This window comes from Ammospiza caudacuta, chromosome 24 (genome assembly GCF_027887145.1).
Source record: "Ammospiza caudacuta isolate bAmmCau1 chromosome 24, bAmmCau1.pri, whole genome shotgun sequence".
In the NCBI taxonomy this organism is placed as follows: Eukaryota; Metazoa; Chordata; class Aves; order Passeriformes; family Passerellidae; genus Ammospiza; species Ammospiza caudacuta.
Window position 1 is genome coordinate 1850945 of NC_080616.1, and position 19348 is coordinate 1870292.

Sequence of the window (19348 nt, forward strand, 5' to 3'; positions counted from 1 at the left end):
GCCTTGGCCAACTCTTCCACCTGTGCAACAGGGATGCTTGGCATGAGAATTCCTGGGTCAACCTGCCTGTCAGCTCCAACAGCTGCCAGGGAGAGGGAGGGAAGGAAGGCCAGGCTGGACAGGGCCTGGAACAAGCTGGTCCAGTGGAAGGTGTCTTTTCCAGTGGCAGGGGATGGAAGGGGATGGGCTTTGAAGTCCCTTCTGAGCCAAACCCTTCTGGGATTCCATGGCTGTGTGGTTCCTGCTGCTCCTTGTCACTGCTCTCCAGAGCCAGCACAGCTGCTCAGCTGCCTCTTGACCTCCAGAGCAAGCTGTGCTGTGAAGAGGTTTTTCCCTATGGGCTGCTCAAAGGATGGGGTGGCTTTGGGGCCCATTCCATCTGGCCCAAACTACAGGGCATGGATCAGCCCCCTGGGCCCAAGGAGAACAGAGGTGAGGGTGGAGGCATCCAAAAGGATTTGGCCTGAGGAGCACTGGAGAGAGGAGGGTGAGGGAGGTCAAACTGGGTGTGGAGGAAGAGTCAAAGAGACACAACTCATTAATAGCCTTCATTTAATCCTTCATGACATTGGAAATTTTGGAAATGTCACAGACTCATTCACAGTACTGGTAACATTTGCAAAGCTGTGCAAAGCCCTTGATGTCAAGTACAAGACAATTGCTTCATACATTTTTTTATAGAAAATAAATGTTTAGAAATAACAGCTGTTATTGCTATTAAATTCCTGAGTTCTCTCCATCCATCAGATGCTCCCTGCTATGAGCAGTGCCTGGTCTTCTGCCCTGAAGCTCCCTGGGCTCTCGTGCAGGGTCTGGCCCTGCAGGCTGACCACGGCTCGCAGGGAGATTTTCTGTGGAGGAAAAGCAAAGGGGGTCCCTGTCAGTGGCTCCCTCACTGCCTTGGCACTGGGAAGCTCAGTGGCCAGAGGAAACACCAACAGATCAGCTCACAACCATGTGCCTGGCTCCTAGCTGTGCTCTGGACTGGCTCCATCATTTGCCTTGTCCTGGAGGAAAAGGCCCCTGTGGCTGTGACAGGCCTGGAAGTGAAGTCAGGCAGGGCCAGTTGAAGCCAGCCTGATGCTGGAGCTCTGGTAACACAGCAGGGACAGACTCTATGGGGGTCACAGAGCTGCTCATGGGTCTCCAGCCCTGGTGACTGATCCATGCCAGGTTAATGGCTGGACTCCATCACCTTAAAGGTCTTCTCCAACTAAAATGATTCCATGATCCCATAAAATCTAAGGCTGCCCTCCAGCTCCACACTGGGTTATTCAGAAACAAAGAATGTTAACTTCATTTTACCTGGAAGTCACGGATGTAGGTGAGGAAGAAGCTGAGGAAGGAGAATGCCAGTGACCACTCGGAGACGGTGCTGATCATGTGGGGGGTGTAGCCCTGTGTTACAGAGGGAAACAATCTGGGTGAAAACTGCTCTGGAACCTGCAGTGGCCCAAGGATGACTTGTGACATCCCATGTGAGATCCTGCATCCAGAACTAATTCCACTGGACACCAAAATCCCTTATTGTATCTGGAATCTCCAAGAATGAAGTACTGAAGAATGAAAATGACCAGGAAAACACCTGCTCCAACTGGGATGATGCCCACTTTTAATATGCACCTGCAAAACCTGAAGGCTCAATCCAGAGCTCAACTAACAAAGAGCAGGGAGGTTCAAGGCCCTCCTCAAGATGTAGGAGGGATTAATTTAGAGTTACACTTGAAGATCCGACAGTTTTGTGCAATCAGAACTTCAACAAGTGCTGGCACAGGTTGACCAGAGCAGCTGTGGATGCTCCATCCTTGGAAGTCCAAGGCCAGGTTGGACAGGGCTTGGAGCAACCTGGGATATGTCCCTGCCCATGGCAGGGGATGGAACTGGATGGGCCTAAAGGTCCCTCCCAACCCACCCCAGTCTGGGACTCCACAATTCCAAGGAGCTGCTGGCTGGTTCTGCTGGCACAGCTCTCTCCTCTCCCACCCCAGTCTGTGTTGTGAACTGCAGGAAGTTCCCACCTGTCCCTCCAAATCCAGCTGGATTTGGTCTCCATTCCCCCCCAATCACTTACTCTTTCCTGGGGGTTCCAGTGCAGCTTCTGCACCAGGTTCTGTCCATACAAGCCACTGTACAACACAACTGAGGACACAAACACTGAGGGAAGAGGTTAAAGAAGATTCAAGGTCAAGAATGAGGAACATGGAACTTGCAGACTGTGTTGAGCTGAGGCTATGAGATGTCATCCTGAGGAGCAGTAATGGTGCCAAGGATGTTCATATTGTGCCCTTCAACCTGTAGCTTGTCCCAACCCACTGGTTATTGTGAAAAGGTTAATTTGAACCTAAATTTGAACCTGTTCTCTGTGTGCTGCCTCTCATTATTCCTCTGATCAAACACGGCACTCTCATGGAAGTGTTTAAGCTATGATCAGATGTGCACACTTACTGAGCATTTTACTGGTGTTTCCCACCCTAACAAGAGTCTAGATCTCTTCCTCTGATGGCCTGACAATGTCTAAACTACCTTGCATTCTTGCTGTGGGCCACAGGTTGGAATTCTGTATCACCTGCAGCAGAGAGCATTTTTGGCTTTTCTGTTTCCCTCTTAGTCAAGGTTTGAGAAGTGCTTTGGATTTCATCCCATGTGACAATGATCTCCCATTTAATCCAAGACCTGGATCTTTCTGGAGTGTTTGATGTCACTTCTTCAACATCTTAGATGGGGAAGGTACCCAAAAAAGTGCTCTTGCTACACAACAAATAAAACTCACATCATTAATTTATAGACAACCTGATTTTCATAGGATTAAGATATTAAATTCTTCAGTGGTTAATGAGAATAACATGAAGAGCCTCCTGATGTTAAAAATTAATTTTGGTGGTGAACAAGACTGGACTTCCTAGCACAAACATGGCCTTAAGAACCTAGACTTCCAAAGCTTATTTAAAAATGGATGTGAGTGGTTTAGGAGCTCTGATTACTGATTGGACCAAAGAACCCCAATTTTCTGCTTAATTGAACTGGGCAGCTCTAGGAGCTGTTTGTTATCTGAGTTCCTGCTGCAGTGGGAAGAATTTAATCACTGTGATATAAAAATAACTGGTTCCCATTCCCCCCTGCCCCCCAGTACAGTGGGTCATCAACTGCCTTGCTCTGGGCTGGCAGTTCTGCTCTTACACTCCACCACAGGACCAGGAGTATTTTCATAGATTCAGAGAATTGTTTAGGTTGGAAAAGACCTCTGAGGTTGAGTCCAATTATTCCCCAAGACCAAGGCCACCACAAATCCATGTCCTCAAGTGCCATATCCACATGCCTTTTAAATTTCTCCAGAGATGGTGACTCCACCACTGCCCTGAGCAGCCTGTGCCAGTGCCTGACCACCCTTTCTAGGAAGAAATTTTCCCTGATATCCAACCTGAACCTCCCCTGGCACAGCTTGAGGCCATTTCCTCTTGTCCTGGCCCTTGCTCCCCAGCAGCACAGCACAACCCCATCCAGGCTGTCCCCTCCTGTCAGGAGTTGTGCAGAGCCAGAAGGGCCCCTGAGCCTCCTTTTCTCTGAGCTGAGCCCCTTCCCAGCTCCCTCAGCTGCTCCTGGGGCTCCAGACCCTTCCCAGCTCAGTTCCCTTCCCTGCACACACCCCAGCCCCTCAGGGTCTCTGCTGTCAGGAGGGGCCCAGAGCTGCCCCAGGGCTGGAGCTGCCCCAGCAGTGCCAGCACAGGGGATGGGCACTGCTGTGACCCCAGAGCTGACACAAAATACATTTCCTTCTGTCTTCCAGTACCTGTTACAACCATTTAACCCAAGGCTGCAGACTTCTCCCTTTCCCTTTCTTTCCTTTATTACATTATGAGCTGTTAATTTAGAACAATAATTTCCCTTTTCTTCCTCTTTCATTGTTATATATGTACACATCATTACTTCTATAACTTCCCTATAATTTTGGTTAGACTACATTGGCACAAAAATCTCTATAAATCTGAGGTTTGTGGGCTTTTGGCATCTGTAAGAGGAACATAACTTGCAGCAGATCATATTGTTCATAGAACATATTTTAGTTTCACCCATTTGGTTCCTCTCTATTCAAAGCTGAAAATCTTGTTTGCTAATACCAAAAATTCCTGTTAAATACAACAATTCTCAAAGTTTCTCGGATGATTTCCTTGCTGCCTGCCAAGGCCCCTCAGCAGGAGAAGGTTCTTCATGATGGATAACAAGCCTGTGCCTCACTGTCCCTGTTCAATGACTCCTACTGATTCTATAATCCTGCAGCAGCAGGGATGGGAGCCCAGTGAGATGCTCCAACCTTGGGAAATGGGACATAGGGTTTAGTGTTGGTATTGGCTGCCAGCCTGGAAATACGTGGGATTGGTGGGGATTAAATCAGTGGCCTGGCTACAGCTGCAGAGAGACAGTGTCTAAGCAATGGGGTTTGCACTTGTGTCTCTGGAACTCAGGCAGTTTGGTATTGTTGTCCTGTTTGACACAAAAACTGAGTTTAATTTTTAAATCAAATTTCCAAGTCCATTGTGGTGAGCAGGAGAACTGTTCTGGTGGAGTTTCCTGACTGTTTCAATGATTGGGGAGAGGAAAAGGCCTCTATTTCTGAGTGAGTTTGCTCACATTTGTGGTATAAATATATGGCTAAATGGGAATGGATTCCCACTGAGAGGTCCCTTCAAAACAAACCATTCTGTTTCTCTCTTTCTCTAAACCCCACAGCTGCTTCCAGCACTTGGAATTCAGAGCTAAAGGGGGTGATGGAGTCTGATGCTGAGAGAAGGCGGTAGGGAATGCCAGTCAGAAATATCTTGTCTTTTGAACTGCAGGATGGGCAAGGAGGAGATCAAAGTCCCCCCCGAGTCACCCTTGAAATGTGCTCCAGACTTGTCTCCCTGGCAAGTGCCAGCACATCATCCCTGCTCCAGAGCCAGCTGGCACAGGCAGCCCTGCTCCACATGGTCTCTTTTCCTCTTGTGCTACATTCTGGGCTTCTTTTTCAGTTGTATTCAACTCTAACACTCTGCACCATTTCTGTCCTCAGGAACACACTTTTATTTCTTACCTTTTTTTTCCCCCCATTGAAACCACCCATCCTTTAAGCACACTTCCCTTTGGCCCCATATTTCTTAATTTAGTCAGACCTCTTGGGGATAAATTCCTATTTTTCCTGTTTTCAGTCTCTGGTGTGCAGTAGGAAAGGGTAGGAAAAAGGGTAGTAACTGTCCCTCTTACCTTTTTTTTTTTTTCTTAAACATCCAGGGGGGAATATTAAAAGTATTAAAGGGATTAACCATTTTCCCCGAAATTCCCAGGCTGGAATACAGAAAAGGGCACACTATGGGGTGTACAATCAAGGACTCGTGTGGCATGGCGGTTCAGCTCAAGTAGGTGTAAATCCTGTGGAGACTGTTGGGTTTTGGTGCCAGTGCCCAGACAAAGGATACTGCTCAGGATGCTGGAACAGCTCCACAGGAACACGGCCAGGCGGGCCCAGAAGATTTCTTTGCTGTGAAGTTCTGGCTGCATCAGGTAGGAGAGGATGGTCTGAACCAGCATGTAAATGGAGCCCACCCCGAAGGTCAGGCAGGCTCCCAGCACATGGATGTAGTACAGGATGCATTTCTAGGGAAAGAAAATGCAGCCTGTGAAAACCTGGTTTCATCTTCTTTTGTAAAACTCTGGCATCCACCCCTCAGTGACCTCCCCCCCATTCTGAGCTAAGCAGTTCTGGACTGTGCCAGTCCTCAGGAGACTTTTCTGGAAGCACCATTGTAAGATGCCTGGAAGCCAAAACCTGCCAGCCTCTGGAATTCCTGCATTTGTTAAATTCTTGTGGTGAAGTTACAGGTCACAGCTGTACCTTCAGTACAGGAATTTGTGAGGGCTCTTCTCATAAATGGACAATATCACAGGAATTGGGTGAGAGAATCCCTGCAGGTGGGCAGGGAGTGGGAGTGACAACGTTTCTACCCCAGGAACCTGTGCATCTATGAAAGATTATGTAATACAGGACAGGCACAACATGATTCTGGCACCCAATTTTGGATTAAAAATAATGAGGTTTTGCATTTTTCTGAATGAACTCTGGTTTGAACAAAGATTGTTTGTCAATTTAGTACCTTAGAACTGGTACTTAGTACCAGTACTCTGAAGGAACAAGGTTCAATCAAGCAGCAATACTTAAAAACACCACCAGGAGGACCAAGTGTCAAATAGCAAAAATAAAACCAAAAGATATTCCAAAAAATCCAACCCAACTAAAAATTTATTATTAAAATATATGTGTGTGAAAATCCAGGTGTGCTCACCCCTTAACTCTCATGCCCAGCTTAGCACATGAGCCAGAGACAGGGAACAAAAAGTTGTTGTAGTCATCTGACTTGTTGCATAAGGACAGGCTGGGCAGCCTCCTGCACCCCAATCATGCAGATGTTTCCTGCCCTCAAACATGAGGTTCTCTGTGTATCTTACTGAGTAACTCTTAAGATCAAGCTTTTCCTTGTGCCCTTTCTGTGCACAAATGAATTTTAAGTTCTGCATCTACAGTGAGAATTTCTATTTAAGAAATAAGCAGGTTGCAAAGGTGTTCGCTCCAAAATCATGTACTGTGCAGGGAGGTGTCAGCAGAGAGAAATTCTCTATTTTCACACTTTGAGATCTTCAATCACCAGTGGATTTCAGGGCAATATGTAAATGCATCACTTCCAACTTTTGTTTTGCTCAGGATTAAACGAGACACGAACTGTTATGAGATTAACACGCACCTACTGGGTTTTGACTGTTGTGAAATACAAATAAAGTAGAAAAACCCTTTCTTGAGGGCAGTGGAGGGAAATAATGGAGTTGAGCAGACCCTGGAGGATTCTTCTCGTGTGGAAGTGTGGAATGGGAGGCTGGGACCTCTGAGGGCTCTAGAAAATAGTAAATAGATTGAGGCCTCCAAAAGAAAAAATGCCTAAATGAGAGTGCTGAGGTTTCTAAGACAGGGGGTGCTAAAACACTTGAGGAGCTGTGCTAGGGAAAAGGTGGAGCTTCCCAAGAGCTTTTCCTCTTTTGTTTTCCCTGTCCCTAATCCAGCAGGAGCCTGAGGTGACACTATAGCCTGTGGTGGCTACAGGCACCACAACAGAGCCCCAAAATCCATCAGGTAATTAATGTGCTGGCAATTATACAATCACCTGGCAAATAAAGCCAACGAAGGGGAGCTGCTCATGGTGTGATGAGTGAGAATATCAGATTTGTTTTTATTGGAGTGGAAAGTATTGGGTAGAAAAAAAAATAGAGGCCTGGGATGGAGAAAATCAGAAAAATTAATGTTGCAGATTTTTCAAGAATTTGAGAAGGTTTGAAGGAAGATCTACCCAAGAGGGCAGCTCTTCCAGAGCTGGGCTTGTGGGGTTGGGTGGTTTTGTTGGCTTTACTTGTAGTTGTAACGAGTTTTTGATACCGTTTATACTATTTGATATCTGATTTCCCTGAGCCACAGTTGTGGGCTTTCAATCTGGATCTCAGGCTTTCAACCTGCCTGGAAGGAAATCCAAGTGCAGCTTCTGCAATGCTTGGTGGTTATGAATGTTTTGAAATGTCATGAACAGCTTCTCACTAGTCCCAAAGCAAATAAGGAATAAATAGCAAATTAAAAGTCAAACCTTATATCTTTTAACTGTTCTCTGTAGAGAATTTCACAAAGAAGCAGTTTGCCACGAAAAGTTGCTTTCCGTAACTCTGCAGTTTATCAGGTGTGACATTGGGTATCTCAGAACAGACACAGCTCTGGCAGAGGCAGAGCAGTGCAGGCAGAGCACAAACCTGGAAATTTGCAATAATGCAGAGTCCAAAGCAGCTCATCCATCCCAGTGTGAGGCCCAGCTTATTCAGCTTGAGGATCTTGGGTTTCTCTGGGCTCAGGGCAGACACTTGTTTGTAGCGGACGTACATGGTGGCCATCCCTGCCAAGGACAGGCACAGGCAGTGAGATTCCTGCAGGGGAATCCTACAGTGTCCCTGCTTACCGGGGAAGATGCTGAGGGTCAGAGGCAACTTTTAAAATACAGGAATTTTTTTAAGGTACAGTGAAATAGGAAAGGTGAAAGGCTGGAAATGAAAATTGAAATAGTATAATGGCAAACTAGTCAAATGAATAGATTTTTCTGATCTATTTCATTTAAAAGCCATATTGGGTTGTTTTCCCTGCCTCCATTGTTGCAGCACAGGTAAGGTGACTGCCTTGAATTTGCATTTTTATTGCTTTACTTTTCTGTTTGTTTTTTTGAATGCATTTTTTGTCCTTCTGGAATCTGCAATTGCCATACTGGCAATTAATGGATAACATCCCTGACAAACACTTTGAATTGCTTAAGAGGAGTGAGATTTATTGCTCAGTAGTTAGTTTTTGAGTGACAATTCTGGGCTGTTTAATGATCTTGAGAAGGAAGTCAACTTTTTTTAAGCTGATGCATTCGGAACTGCCTGCAGCTCACCAAGGACAGTTTTCTGTACTCACCCAAGAAGGTTGAAACATTTAACATGATCCCAAATAAGCATCTTTCAGGTGGTATTGTCCCTGTATCACTGGAAAAGATAAATGTGGTGATAACATATCCTATATTATTTATGTTAAAAATACTTCCAACACAACTTTACTTATTTCAGTCTACAAAGGACACGTAAAAAAGTGCCTCCCACATGATTTTCATTGAATTTTTCATTACTCAAACTATGCTGTGCTGGTTTTAGAGCTGTAGAAATCACCAGAGTAAAGACAAGCTCTCCCTGGCACAGGGAATGATCATGCTCAGAGTAACTGTTCCTTTCATATTGGTCTTGATACCATAAAAGGTGAATAAAAAGGATTAAAACTGGAAAAATTAAGAACATGGAAAACTGGAAGAGCAAAGCTTGAGTTATATATATCAGCCTTGACAGAATAAAGTTGGCAATGTAGATTTTAGTATGGATTTTCTGGTGCAACAAACCTGGTGGCAGCAAGTGGCTTCACTCTGAGCAGGGATGTGGTGAAGCACTCCAGGGATGTGGTGAGGCACCCCCAGTTCATCATCATTTTAAGGGTATGCTCACAGAGCCAAAGCTTAAGAGTTTTGCACAAAACCAGACACCTTTAAATAGAGTAACACATAAATCCCAGAATGGCTTGGGTTGGGAAGGACCTTAAAGCTCATCTCAACCACCTCATTCCAATCAGGGACATCTTCCACTATCCCAGGTTGCTTCAAGCCCTGTCCAACTTGGCCTTGGACACTTCCAAGCATGGGACAGCAACAGTATCTGTGGGCAAAGTGTGCCAGGATTCACCACCCACACAGGGAAGGAATTTCTTCCTAACATTTAGCCTGACTTTCCCCTCAGTCAGTTTAATATCACCTATAACTATATCTGTAATGGCTCTGAAGAGTAACTTTAGAACTGGAGCTGCTGGGTAAGAACTGCTATTTAAGTCTGGAGTTGGGAAGAATTCACAGGAGTGGGGTCATCTCAGTGCTCTGTCACAGGGTGGACATCACTGACCTGATGTAGGGCACCAAAGGGTCAACATGGTGCAGGACAATTGCAGTAATGTAGGAAAACACAAATGATGCTGCTGACCACACAACCAGCGCCACGGGCAGGAACGAGAGGCCTTGCTGGAACCACCACATCTCAGGGCTGACTTCTGCCTCCAGACACTGGCAAGAACCAAATGCAAAGGTTTACTAAGAGTTCTCAAACACTTACTGAGATTCTCAAATTTACTGACTTCTCAAGGGTTTACTGAGAGTTCTCAAAGGTTTGCTGAGATTCTCAAAGGTTATCTAGGATTTTACTATGAGGACTCTGAAGTTTTGCTTTCCTTGAGGCAGGCTGCTTCCCATACAGCAGTTTGATATATCTCAGTTCTTTCCTGCAAACCCAAAGTGAACACTGACTTCACAGAAGAAATCATAAATAAGCAGAATTAAATCTGGAAATGTTAATTCTGAAATTCTTAGAGTATCATTAGAAACCAGCACTGTCATTTTACTATGTGGCTTGGACTTTTTGCTGCCAGAAAAGGGTCAAGTGGGTCACTTTGAATAAGTGACTCCATTTTCTTCTCTGCCTTGTGTCACAACCCCAGGTCAGTAGAGTGAGCTGGCAGAGAATGTGTCTCTGCACTGACATTGCAACTGATGGTGGAGTCTCCAGCTTCTATTAACACTTAGCTGGGCAGATGTGGAGGAAATGACCCAAAATTACTTTAATACCTGCCCTCAATTATTCCCTGTCGACTCTGTGACTTGACATCTGTTATAGAGTCCCAGGGCTGGAAGGGATTTTAAACTCCATCTTGTTCAACCTTCTGCCATGGCAGGGACACCTTCCAGCATCCCAGGTTGCTCCAAGCCCTGTCCAATCTGGCCTGGGACCCTTCCAGGCATGGGGCAGCCCCAGCTTCTCAGGGCAATGTGTGCTAGAGCCTCACCTACCTCACAGGGAGGAAAATCCCAAAATCCCACTAACCCTGCCATTAGTTGCACACACATATGTTTTATTTTCTACTCTGAGTCCTCTTTGTCTCATTTTGTAGTCCCTCCATAATATGCTGATGGGCTCTCTCAAAGCACCGGGGGAGTTTCCTGGGCTCACTGTGTTAATGTCGAGCAAACAGCTCAATTTCCCCACATCTCCCATCCTAGCTAGATTTGGGTACTGCCAAGGAGAAGACTGTACTGAGGTACCTGTACTGAGGTACCTCACAGAGTGGGACAGAAAATTACTTTGCCATTCAGCAACAATTTTTCAAAATTAGTCTGTTTTTTTAATTTATCAATGTTTAGGATGAAATATCAGTGAAAATATAAAAACCCTTCATAGTTTAGATTTTAAAAAAATGAAGTAATGTTTAGATCTATTTATTCTATGCTGTGAAGTTAACTTTCGGAAGATATCACTGACGGAGGTTTCAGAACATAAACCCAATTCTTTTGTGGAGAGTGAACCAGAACTTTCCCATGGATTGTAATATCAATAATAACAATATTAACAGGGCAAGGGCACCTTTCACTAGAGCAGATTGCTGAGCTCCAACCAGCCTGGCTTCATGATCTCTCAGCTATCTGAGTTCACTGCTACCAACCACAACCCTCACACTCAAGGGTTGCTCACAGCAGTTGCTATTTTACAGGTGAGAGGAAGAGATCCACGTACAGTGCAGTGAAATTATGACCCTGTACTCACACTGTCCAGTTCCCTAAATCTCAGCCTGACAGCAAATCTGTGTCTCAACTCTTCTCTAAGAGCAAGAAGGGTATCTTAGGTTGGAAATGAGGGGTGTATTCTATTCCTATCTGATGGAGGAGTTATCTTCTGTTAATTGGGCAGTTTTTCTTCTCTTCCACAACCCATTCTCCCTCCAGGAGGTATGTGCTGTTAACAAGGCCATTGAGTGTCACTGCATGGCTGATCCAATTCCATCATCCCACTGGGAGAAGCTCTGCCCAGAGGGAGGAGCCAAGCATTCCTACCTGGATAGAATCAGAGATCTGGAAGGCCACAGGCAGCCTTTTCCCCACTGCATTCCCAGAGGAAGACCAGGCCCATGTACACCACCCCTGGATCTTCAGAGGAAGACTTACACCCTTCTACAGGATCCCTGCTTCAACAGAACCACAGCTGGCACTGCAGGAGGGCTGAGCCACCATTGAATGGGGCTGCTGCCACCTCCCTGACCCACAGGGTGTCAGCTCCTGTTCTGACTCTGGCAGTGTTGTTTTGTATTACTGCATTGTTAATTTTAATTTTATTTTCTTCCCTAATAAAGAACTGTTATTCCTGCTCCCATATCTTTGCCTCAGAGCCCCCTTAATTTCAAAATTATAATTTGGAGGGAGGGGGTTTACATTTTCCATTCAGGGGAGGCTTCTGCCTTCCTTAGCAGACACCTGTCTTTTCAAACCAAGACAAAGGGCCACCCTAGTGAGCTCACACAGAGACTCCTCCCTACTCTTGCTGCAAAAGCAATTTGCTACTAGCTTCAAACACAACCAGAGCTATTTCAGCCTCCCAGAATGGCTGAGGTGGGGAAGGAGCTCTGGGAGTCACCTGGCCCATCCCCCTGCTCAAGCAGGGTCACCAGAGCCAGTAGTGCAGGATGACACCCCAAGGATGGAGATATCACAACCTTTCTGGGGAGCCTGGGATGACCAGTGCCAGTCACCCTCAAAGGGAAAAAGTGTTTCCTGATGGTCACTGGAGAGAAGAGGAGAAAAAGTGTTTCAACATGTTTAAAACTGGAGACTGTAAATGGAAGATGAAAAAGGATAAAGGTGAAGAGCAAATAATGGAGACTGAACATCCAGGGGCATCCAGGCAAAGATCTGTATGTGAGAAAAGCAAAATAATGTTGAAAGAAATTAGAAGGAAGTATTGAGAGATTTTACAAGGGCATGGCCTGGGGTGGACAGGCTGAAAGAAAGGAGGAAGAGAAAGGAAGAAAGAGGAAGCACCAAGACTAGAAAGTCTCATGGCCGGAAAAAAGCTGAAACAAAAGTGGGTGAATCTTGCAAAAGGTCAGAGCTGGTCAACTTTCACAACCCTTGCATAGAATAGACAACTGCAGCCTTGTAAAGGTGAAGGTTCAGCTGCTTGTGAGAAAGCTGGTTGAGGACAGGTAAAGGTGTCTAACAGGATATGTAGTGAATAAGAACAGATTGACAGAATTCGAGTTGCCTGATCTCTTGCCCATTTTTAAGCTAAATATAAAGTTTGCCATCTGATCATGATTTTAAGGCTGCAAGCAGTAATGACTGTAACCTCACAATCCCACCTCTAGTATGAGTAAATTGGGAATTTGAAAGAGAAATGAGGATTTTGCATGACATTCTCTGTTATAAATGTTATGTTCCTGGGTATGTAATTCCCAGCTCCAATCAGTCAGTCTGAATATATTTTTCATTTCACATTTAAATATTCACAGCGCCTTAATTTTATTTCTGAGCTAACATACTTTCCCCTGCAAACAAACCAACCAACCACCCAACCAACCACATTCCACATACCTGAGAAAAAGGGCAGCAGAGGACATGTCACTTAAGGGGAATCCAAGGTCATTTTTCTGCTGAAGCTCCACGTTCGTGTCATTTTTCTCACTCTGAGATATAAAGGAAAAAAAGCAAGATGTGAGGTTCTTCTGTACCTCTTGCCATGTTTATTCTTCTTAGCACCTTCTGTTAGTCAGTGCTGCTGACTGGACACAGGTTTGACTGTTGGCTTCCCCACAGTGTTTTTCCTGCATTCCAAGCAGGTTAAGGAGTGAAGCTTGTGTGTGGTGGGGAGGTAGAAATGAAGAAAAACTGGTGATTAAGACTCTTTGATTTTAGGAGTTGTCTACAAAACCATTTAATTTGAACTGAAGAGCTTTCAAGAGATGAAGTGAATGCAACTAAAACCAGTGTCTAAGACCATGGCTTTCACCTAAGAAAGGGCACAGAATATGGAGACTTCCCATTTCATTGTGGACACACATCCCAATGTCCTGCTGGTGCAACGCTAAACACATGGCTGGAGAGGGCCTGGAAACAACCTGAGTATCATAGGACCATTTAAGCTGGAGAAGGTCTCTAAGATCATCAAGTCTAACCTCTGGCACTGCCAAGACCACCACTAAACCACATCCTCAGGTGCCACATCCACAGCTTTTAAATCCCTCCAGGGATGGTGACTCCACCTCTGCCTTGGACAGCCTGTGCCAGTGCTGGACAACATATTCCAGGAAGAAATTTTTCCCAATATCCAACCTGAACTTCCCCTGGAGCAGCTTCCTCTTGTCTTGTCCTCTTGTCCTGGCCCTTGTTGCCTGGCAACAGAGCCCGACCTCCCCTGGCTGTCCCCTCCTGTCAGGAGTTGTGCAGAGCCAGAAGGCCCCCCTGAGCCTCCTTTGCTCCAGGCTGAGCCCCTTCCCAGCTCCCTCAGCTGCTCACGGTGCTCCAGACCCTTCCCCAGCTCAGTTCCCTTCCCTGCACACACCCCAGCCCCTCAGGGTCTCTCCTGCCAGGAGGGGCCCAGAGCTGCCCCAGGGCTGGAGCTGCCCCAGCAGTGCCAGCACAGGGAACCACGCTGGGCACACCATGGCTGTGACAGCCCAGATTCCACTGGCCTACCTGCCCACCTGGGCTCATGTGCAGCCACTGTTACCAGCATTCCCAGATCCTTTCCCAGCTTTCCAGCGACTCCTTTCCCAGCTTGGAGCATTCCATGGGATTGTTGTGACCCAAGGGTAGAACATGGCATTGGTCTTGTTGACTCTCCCCCTGTTGGCCTCAGCCATGGATCCTGCCTGTCCATTTAATCAGACATTCCATAACTCCTGACTTCTCCTCCCACAGGTTTGAGGCACTGCCTTGGGAATGCAGAGGGGCTGAAGCTCTGTGGGGATGAAGCTCACAGACAATGCAGATTCTCTACCTGCTGATAGGTATTTATGTGCCTGTGCAGACTGATTTACCTGGGCTAGGACAAGCTTAGTAAAGCAGAACAGCTATTCCCAACTTTTCCCTGCACACTGCCCTTCATACAAAATAAAGGCAGCTCATCAGCACTGTCTGCTCCAACACAAGCTGGGCAGAGAGAAGCCCTCACTCTGTTAGGACAGGGAATCTCTGTACCCTGAGCTGTCACTGAGCCCAGAGCTGAGCCCTGCACATGACTTATCATCATTTTCATGTGGTCTGTCACAAAGAGCACCTTCAGTCACACCACAGAGCTCTGCTGAGGCACAGCTTCTTACTGAGAGTGTATGTGCAGGCTGGTGGAATCATGGAATTTCGTGAGCTGGAAGGGACCCACAAAGATCATCCAGTCTGTCACAGACATCTTTTATGAAAAATCCTTTCCTTAGGATGTTTCCTCTTGAGAAGCTGAGAGGCCTCAGGAACAAAATGTAAACAATGATTATCTGCTGCTGTGGAATGCAACAGGTGGATCTGTGATTGGTCTCATGTGGTTGTTTGTAATTAATGGCCAGTCACAGTCAGCTGGCTCGGACTCTCTGTCCGAGACCCAGGCCTTTGTTATCATTCCTTCTTTTTCTCTTCTTAGCTGGCCTTCTGATAAAATCCTTTCTTCTATTCTTTTAGTATAGTTTTAATATAATATATATCATAAAATATTAAATCAAGCCTTCTGAAACCTGGAGTCAGATCCTTGTCTCTTCCCTCATCCTCAGACCCCTGTGAACACAGTCACACCAGTCCAACCCCTGCCCTGCACAGACCCCCCAACAATCCCACCCTGGGCATCCCTGGCAGCGCTGCCCAAACACTCCTGGAGCTCTGGCAGCCTCGGGGCTGTGCCCATTCCCTGGGGAGCCTGGGCAGTGCCAGCACCCTCTGGGGGAAGAACCTTTCCCTATCTCCAGCCTCACCCTGCCCTGGCACAGCTCCAGCCTGTCCCTGGGGTCCTGTCCCTGCTCACAGAGAGCAGAGATCAGAGCTGTCCCTCAGGAGGAATCTGCAGCCCCTCAGGGGGATCATCCTCCTGATGGCACCAATTGGGCTCTGCCCCTCTTGCCTTCCCCAGCAGAAACCCTCTCACTAACTCTCCTTACACTAAAAGGAGTTTTATAATTTTCTCCTCCTTTAAATTCTCTTATGTCAGTCAAGATCTAGCCTGAGTTCTTTTCTCCCTCCATCTCTCTCCTCATTAAATATTTTACAGTGGAATCAAGTCACCACTGTTGTGGTGCAGACTGCACATCTCCAACACAGGCTTCACTCTTCAAATCCCTGGGCACAGTCAGGGCAGGGTGTGCTCCAGGCTGTCCCAGCTCCCTGCCCTGCATCCCTGCCAGCTCCCAGGCTCTGTCTGGGCACAGAAAGAGGCACCTCCAAACACCAGGAGGCAGAAAGGAACTGCCATGTGCCAGATGCAAGGTCCTGAGATAAATTATTATCAACACCTTGTCCTGTCCCCTTGTTTTCAACAGGGAGAAGGAAAACATACACTCAAACTCGTTTTTTCATAAGCTCCTTTGCAAGCAGATTATACAACAACAATGGCCAGCCTCAACTTTCCATATAACTATGATTTTCTTAAACATGATTTTCTTAAACATCTATTCTGATCTTCAGGCACTTTAAGGTTCTAAGGTTTTTTTTAAGCTCCAGTTTGAGTATCACAGATTGTTTCCAATATCAAGGGCAAGTGAAGAAAGTGTTTCAAAAGCAAAGGAGATTTTAACCCTCTGGAAGTGTTTCTCCCAGTGCAAGAATGCAGCCACACCCTACCCAGGCTGGAGCATGTGGAATAGAATCTCCAAAGGAAAATGAAAGGTGGGCAAGACCATCAAGGGCAGGAAGTTCATGTTACCTGGAATGACAAAGTTGCAAAGATGGTTGAGTTACGTGGGGAAAAGAGAAATTCCTGAATTACGGATGATCCTCGGGTTGTCAACCTGCCTCTTCCCTGCTCTGCAGCCAGCCAGGCAGTGATAAAGCACTACCTAGGGACACTTTCTGTTGTCTCCAGCAAACTCTCCCGTGGACAGTGCTGAGGGGAGGACAGAGGAATTTGTCTGTGCCTTCCTAAACAAACAGAGGCTGGATGGGGCTGTGTCTGAACAGCGTGCACAGGTTAGGTCTTACTGATAAGCCATGGGTAAAGGTCACTGATCCTCAAAGCACTGACGTCAGAAGTAGGAAATGTGTCACCTCTGCTGTCCCTGCTGCAGGGTAATGACAGGTGACTCATTTTGGGTGTTTTCTCAGTACAGACACCAAAAAAGTTGCCATGAAATCTTTCAGTCCTGGAGGGCAGCTTCCAGGGGGTCTCCATGTTCTGGCCCCACTCCTGTTCCCCGGCTGGGAAGACACAGCAAGGCCTGGAGCCAACCCAAAGAGTGCCAGTTCACTGTGACACAGGGCGTCCCCAAGCCTGCTTGGGACACCCGGCACACGGTGACAGTGGCTGGTGCTCGGTGTCACGGCCCTGGCCAATCCCACTTGCCTGAGCTGAGCCCTCGGGGCAGAGGCACCGGGAGATTCCCAGGGGACAGCTGGGACTGGAGTCGCTGCAAGGTCACACCGGCAGCGGGGGGTGCTGGGGGCAATCAGAGAGCAAAGGGAAAAGGAACCAGGATGGAGGGAGGTTTAGGAAAGGAGGAAAAGGGAATGAAGGGGAGAAACGGGAGGCTGAAGGCAGAGAGAGGAAGGGGCAGAGGGGCTCAGTGGCGGCCTCGGGGCAGAGGAGTTACTTAAAGTGATGGGGTTCACTGGGGATGTGGTGGTGGGGGGTCACTGGGGCTGACAGGGGGGCACAAAGAGGATGACGGGGATTTGTCAGGAGAGGGACGGAGGACAGCTGAGGGTTCTGGGGGTCCCGAAGGGCAGAGGGGACTGCAGGGCACCTGGGGGGGGGCTGCAGTGGGGTGGGGGTGACATGGAGGGGGTCAGGGGACACCGGGGGGTCACTGACAGAGAGACCATGGCGTCACTGAGGGTGGGGGATCTCTGAGGGGATGACAAGGGGTTTCCAAGGGGGTCGCTGACCTGGTGACAGCGACATCGGAAGGTCGCTGAGGGGGATAAAGAGGGGTCCCTGAGGGGGTGACAGAGGATCTCGGAGGGGGTAACAGGGAGTGACAGGAACACCGGGCGGTCGCTAAGAGGCCGGGGGATGGTCGCTGGGGGGGTGACAAAGGTGGCTGGGGAAGTTGTGAGTTTTCTGAGGGGGTGGCGGGGCTGACAGGAACGCGGGTTTGGGGTTCGATGTTTGGGTCCCCCCGCCCCCCCCCCCTTCACCTCAGCCGCTCCCGCGCCGTCCTCGCGCTGCCCCGGCCCCGCCCCCGGCGCGCGCTGCCGCCGCCTCCTTTCCGGCCGTCGCAAAAGGGGCGTAAAAGCAGCGCCGCCCGGTGCGGGGAGCGGAGGTAGCGCTGGGGGTGCCCTGGCGGCGGTAGCGGGGTCTGCGCGGGGCCCCGGCCGGGCGGGCAATGAGGGCGTGGGGGGGGAGCGGGGAGGACCCCGAGGTGGGGCTGGGCCCGGGCTGGGCCGGGGTCCGGGGGGGGCGGGGGCGAAGCGCCGGCGGGGCCGGGGGTGCCCTGGGCCCCTCCCCGGCCGGGTGTGTGCCAGGCCCGGGGCGAGTCCCGCGGCAGCCGGGCCGGGCGTTTGTTTTGGAGAATGAGGCGCTCCTGGGCTGTTTTTTCCCGGCTCGTCCCCTCAGGATGAGGGAAAAGCCCAGTTTAATGCACTGGGAGTAATTTTTCTGGTCATCCAGGGCAACGCCCACAGGGACCTCCGCGGTGACTAATTCTGGTCTCCTGGCCATTGGAGAGGTGCAGCTCGGCTTCCTCCCGAGCTTATCGAACACAGCGAAGGCCCTGCCACTTTCTCTTCTCCTCCCTCTGACGGGGCTGCCGGAGGTGGCTTTTCAGTGCTGGAATTTGCCTTGCCGAGGGAGTGGAGAGTGGAGCTCAGATCACTTGTTCTTAGGCCAGTGGTGACCTTTGATTTGCGCTGCTTTCTCTGCCCGTGCAGTGCAGATGGCTTTAGAGCTCTCTGTATTCCTTTCTCTGCTTAATTTGCTGGCCTTCAACCGAGTTTTCTTTTTTTTTTCCCCCATGGTTGTCTCCTACAGATAAACAGCAAACTCTCATTTTGAGTCTCCTTTCTGTGCTGCTTCTCTACTTCTTGTGGAGAGTTACATGTCCCTGGTCATCTGCTTTCAAGGGAGATGGAACATTGTGAGGGTTCTTGTTTGTGCTGAAAAAGTTGCTCCTGACCCTGTATTTTCTTTTCACAGCTGCTTTATGCTGTCTCTGGCCAGCTAAAGCTCTCCAGCTCCTGCATGTTTTCTTGTATCTGTTGAAAGTTGAACAGACAATGAGCTGGGTTAAATTTAGAGAAGAAAAAAGCTATAGCAAAACTGAAATAAAGAACAGAAATCTGAAAAAAGGAGTACATAACTGTTTTTAAGTGGTTGTCCAGCATCACTGCAGAAGACAAAGCTGCTCCAAACCAATTTAACTTAAGACTTTTCAGTCTTAGTGCAGTTTTTGGTGCTCTCAGTTGATAAGCTGAATGGTGTCACCTGCTCTCCTGGGAGAGGTGTGAGGGGTCTGTAACACAACTCACTGCTGGGGTTGGGAGTTTCAGCTGGTGGCTGCAGGGTTTTACTGCTGCATTTGGAGCACTTGTTTCTTGTCGTTCTGTCAGCAATTCTCCAAATAACTTTCTCTTTCAAAGGAGTAGTCCTATGAAATCATCTTGCTTTGCTGGTGGCAATTGAAATGCTCTTTAGGGCAGCAACTAGGAACTTTTGATGTCCTAAAATCTCATTTGTGTGCTCAGGCGTGTCTTGCTCCTCTGTGTTGCAG

The 19348-nt window shown here is 48.0% G+C and overlaps 2 protein-coding genes across 3 annotated transcripts in view; one reads left to right on the plus strand and one right to left on the minus strand.

Annotated features, from left to right (window-relative positions):
* Positions 1-550: 550 nt before the first annotated feature.
* On the minus strand, positions 551-17825 carry DRAM2 (DNA damage regulated autophagy modulator 2). 2 transcript variants are annotated; one of them, XM_058819434.1, is made up of 9 exons: positions 17778-17825; positions 13041-13132; positions 9532-9689; positions 8510-8577; positions 7816-7955; positions 5451-5628; positions 2072-2154; positions 1306-1398; positions 551-851 (listed from the first exon to the last, which is right to left on the minus strand). In XM_058819434.1, exons 3-9 carry the CDS (start codon positions 9660-9662, stop codon positions 744-746), a joined length of 801 nt encoding a protein of 266 aa, XP_058675417.1. In that variant the 5' UTR covers positions 9663-9689; positions 13041-13132; positions 17778-17825; the 3' UTR covers positions 551-743. The 2 variants fall into 2 exon arrangements, with proteins under 2 accessions (XP_058675417.1, XP_058675418.1); XM_058819435.1 differs by lacking the exon at positions 17778-17825 and adding an exon at positions 16348-16402.
* A 37-nt stretch (positions 17826-17862) lies between these two features.
* CEPT1 (choline/ethanolamine phosphotransferase 1) overlaps positions 17863-19348 on the plus strand; it is a 31852-nt gene continuing 30366 nt past the window's right edge. The window contains exon 1 of the mRNA XM_058819363.1: positions 17863-17902. The gene's annotated coding sequence lies outside the window, so the exon portion shown is untranslated. The remainder of the gene's footprint in view (positions 17903-19348) is intronic.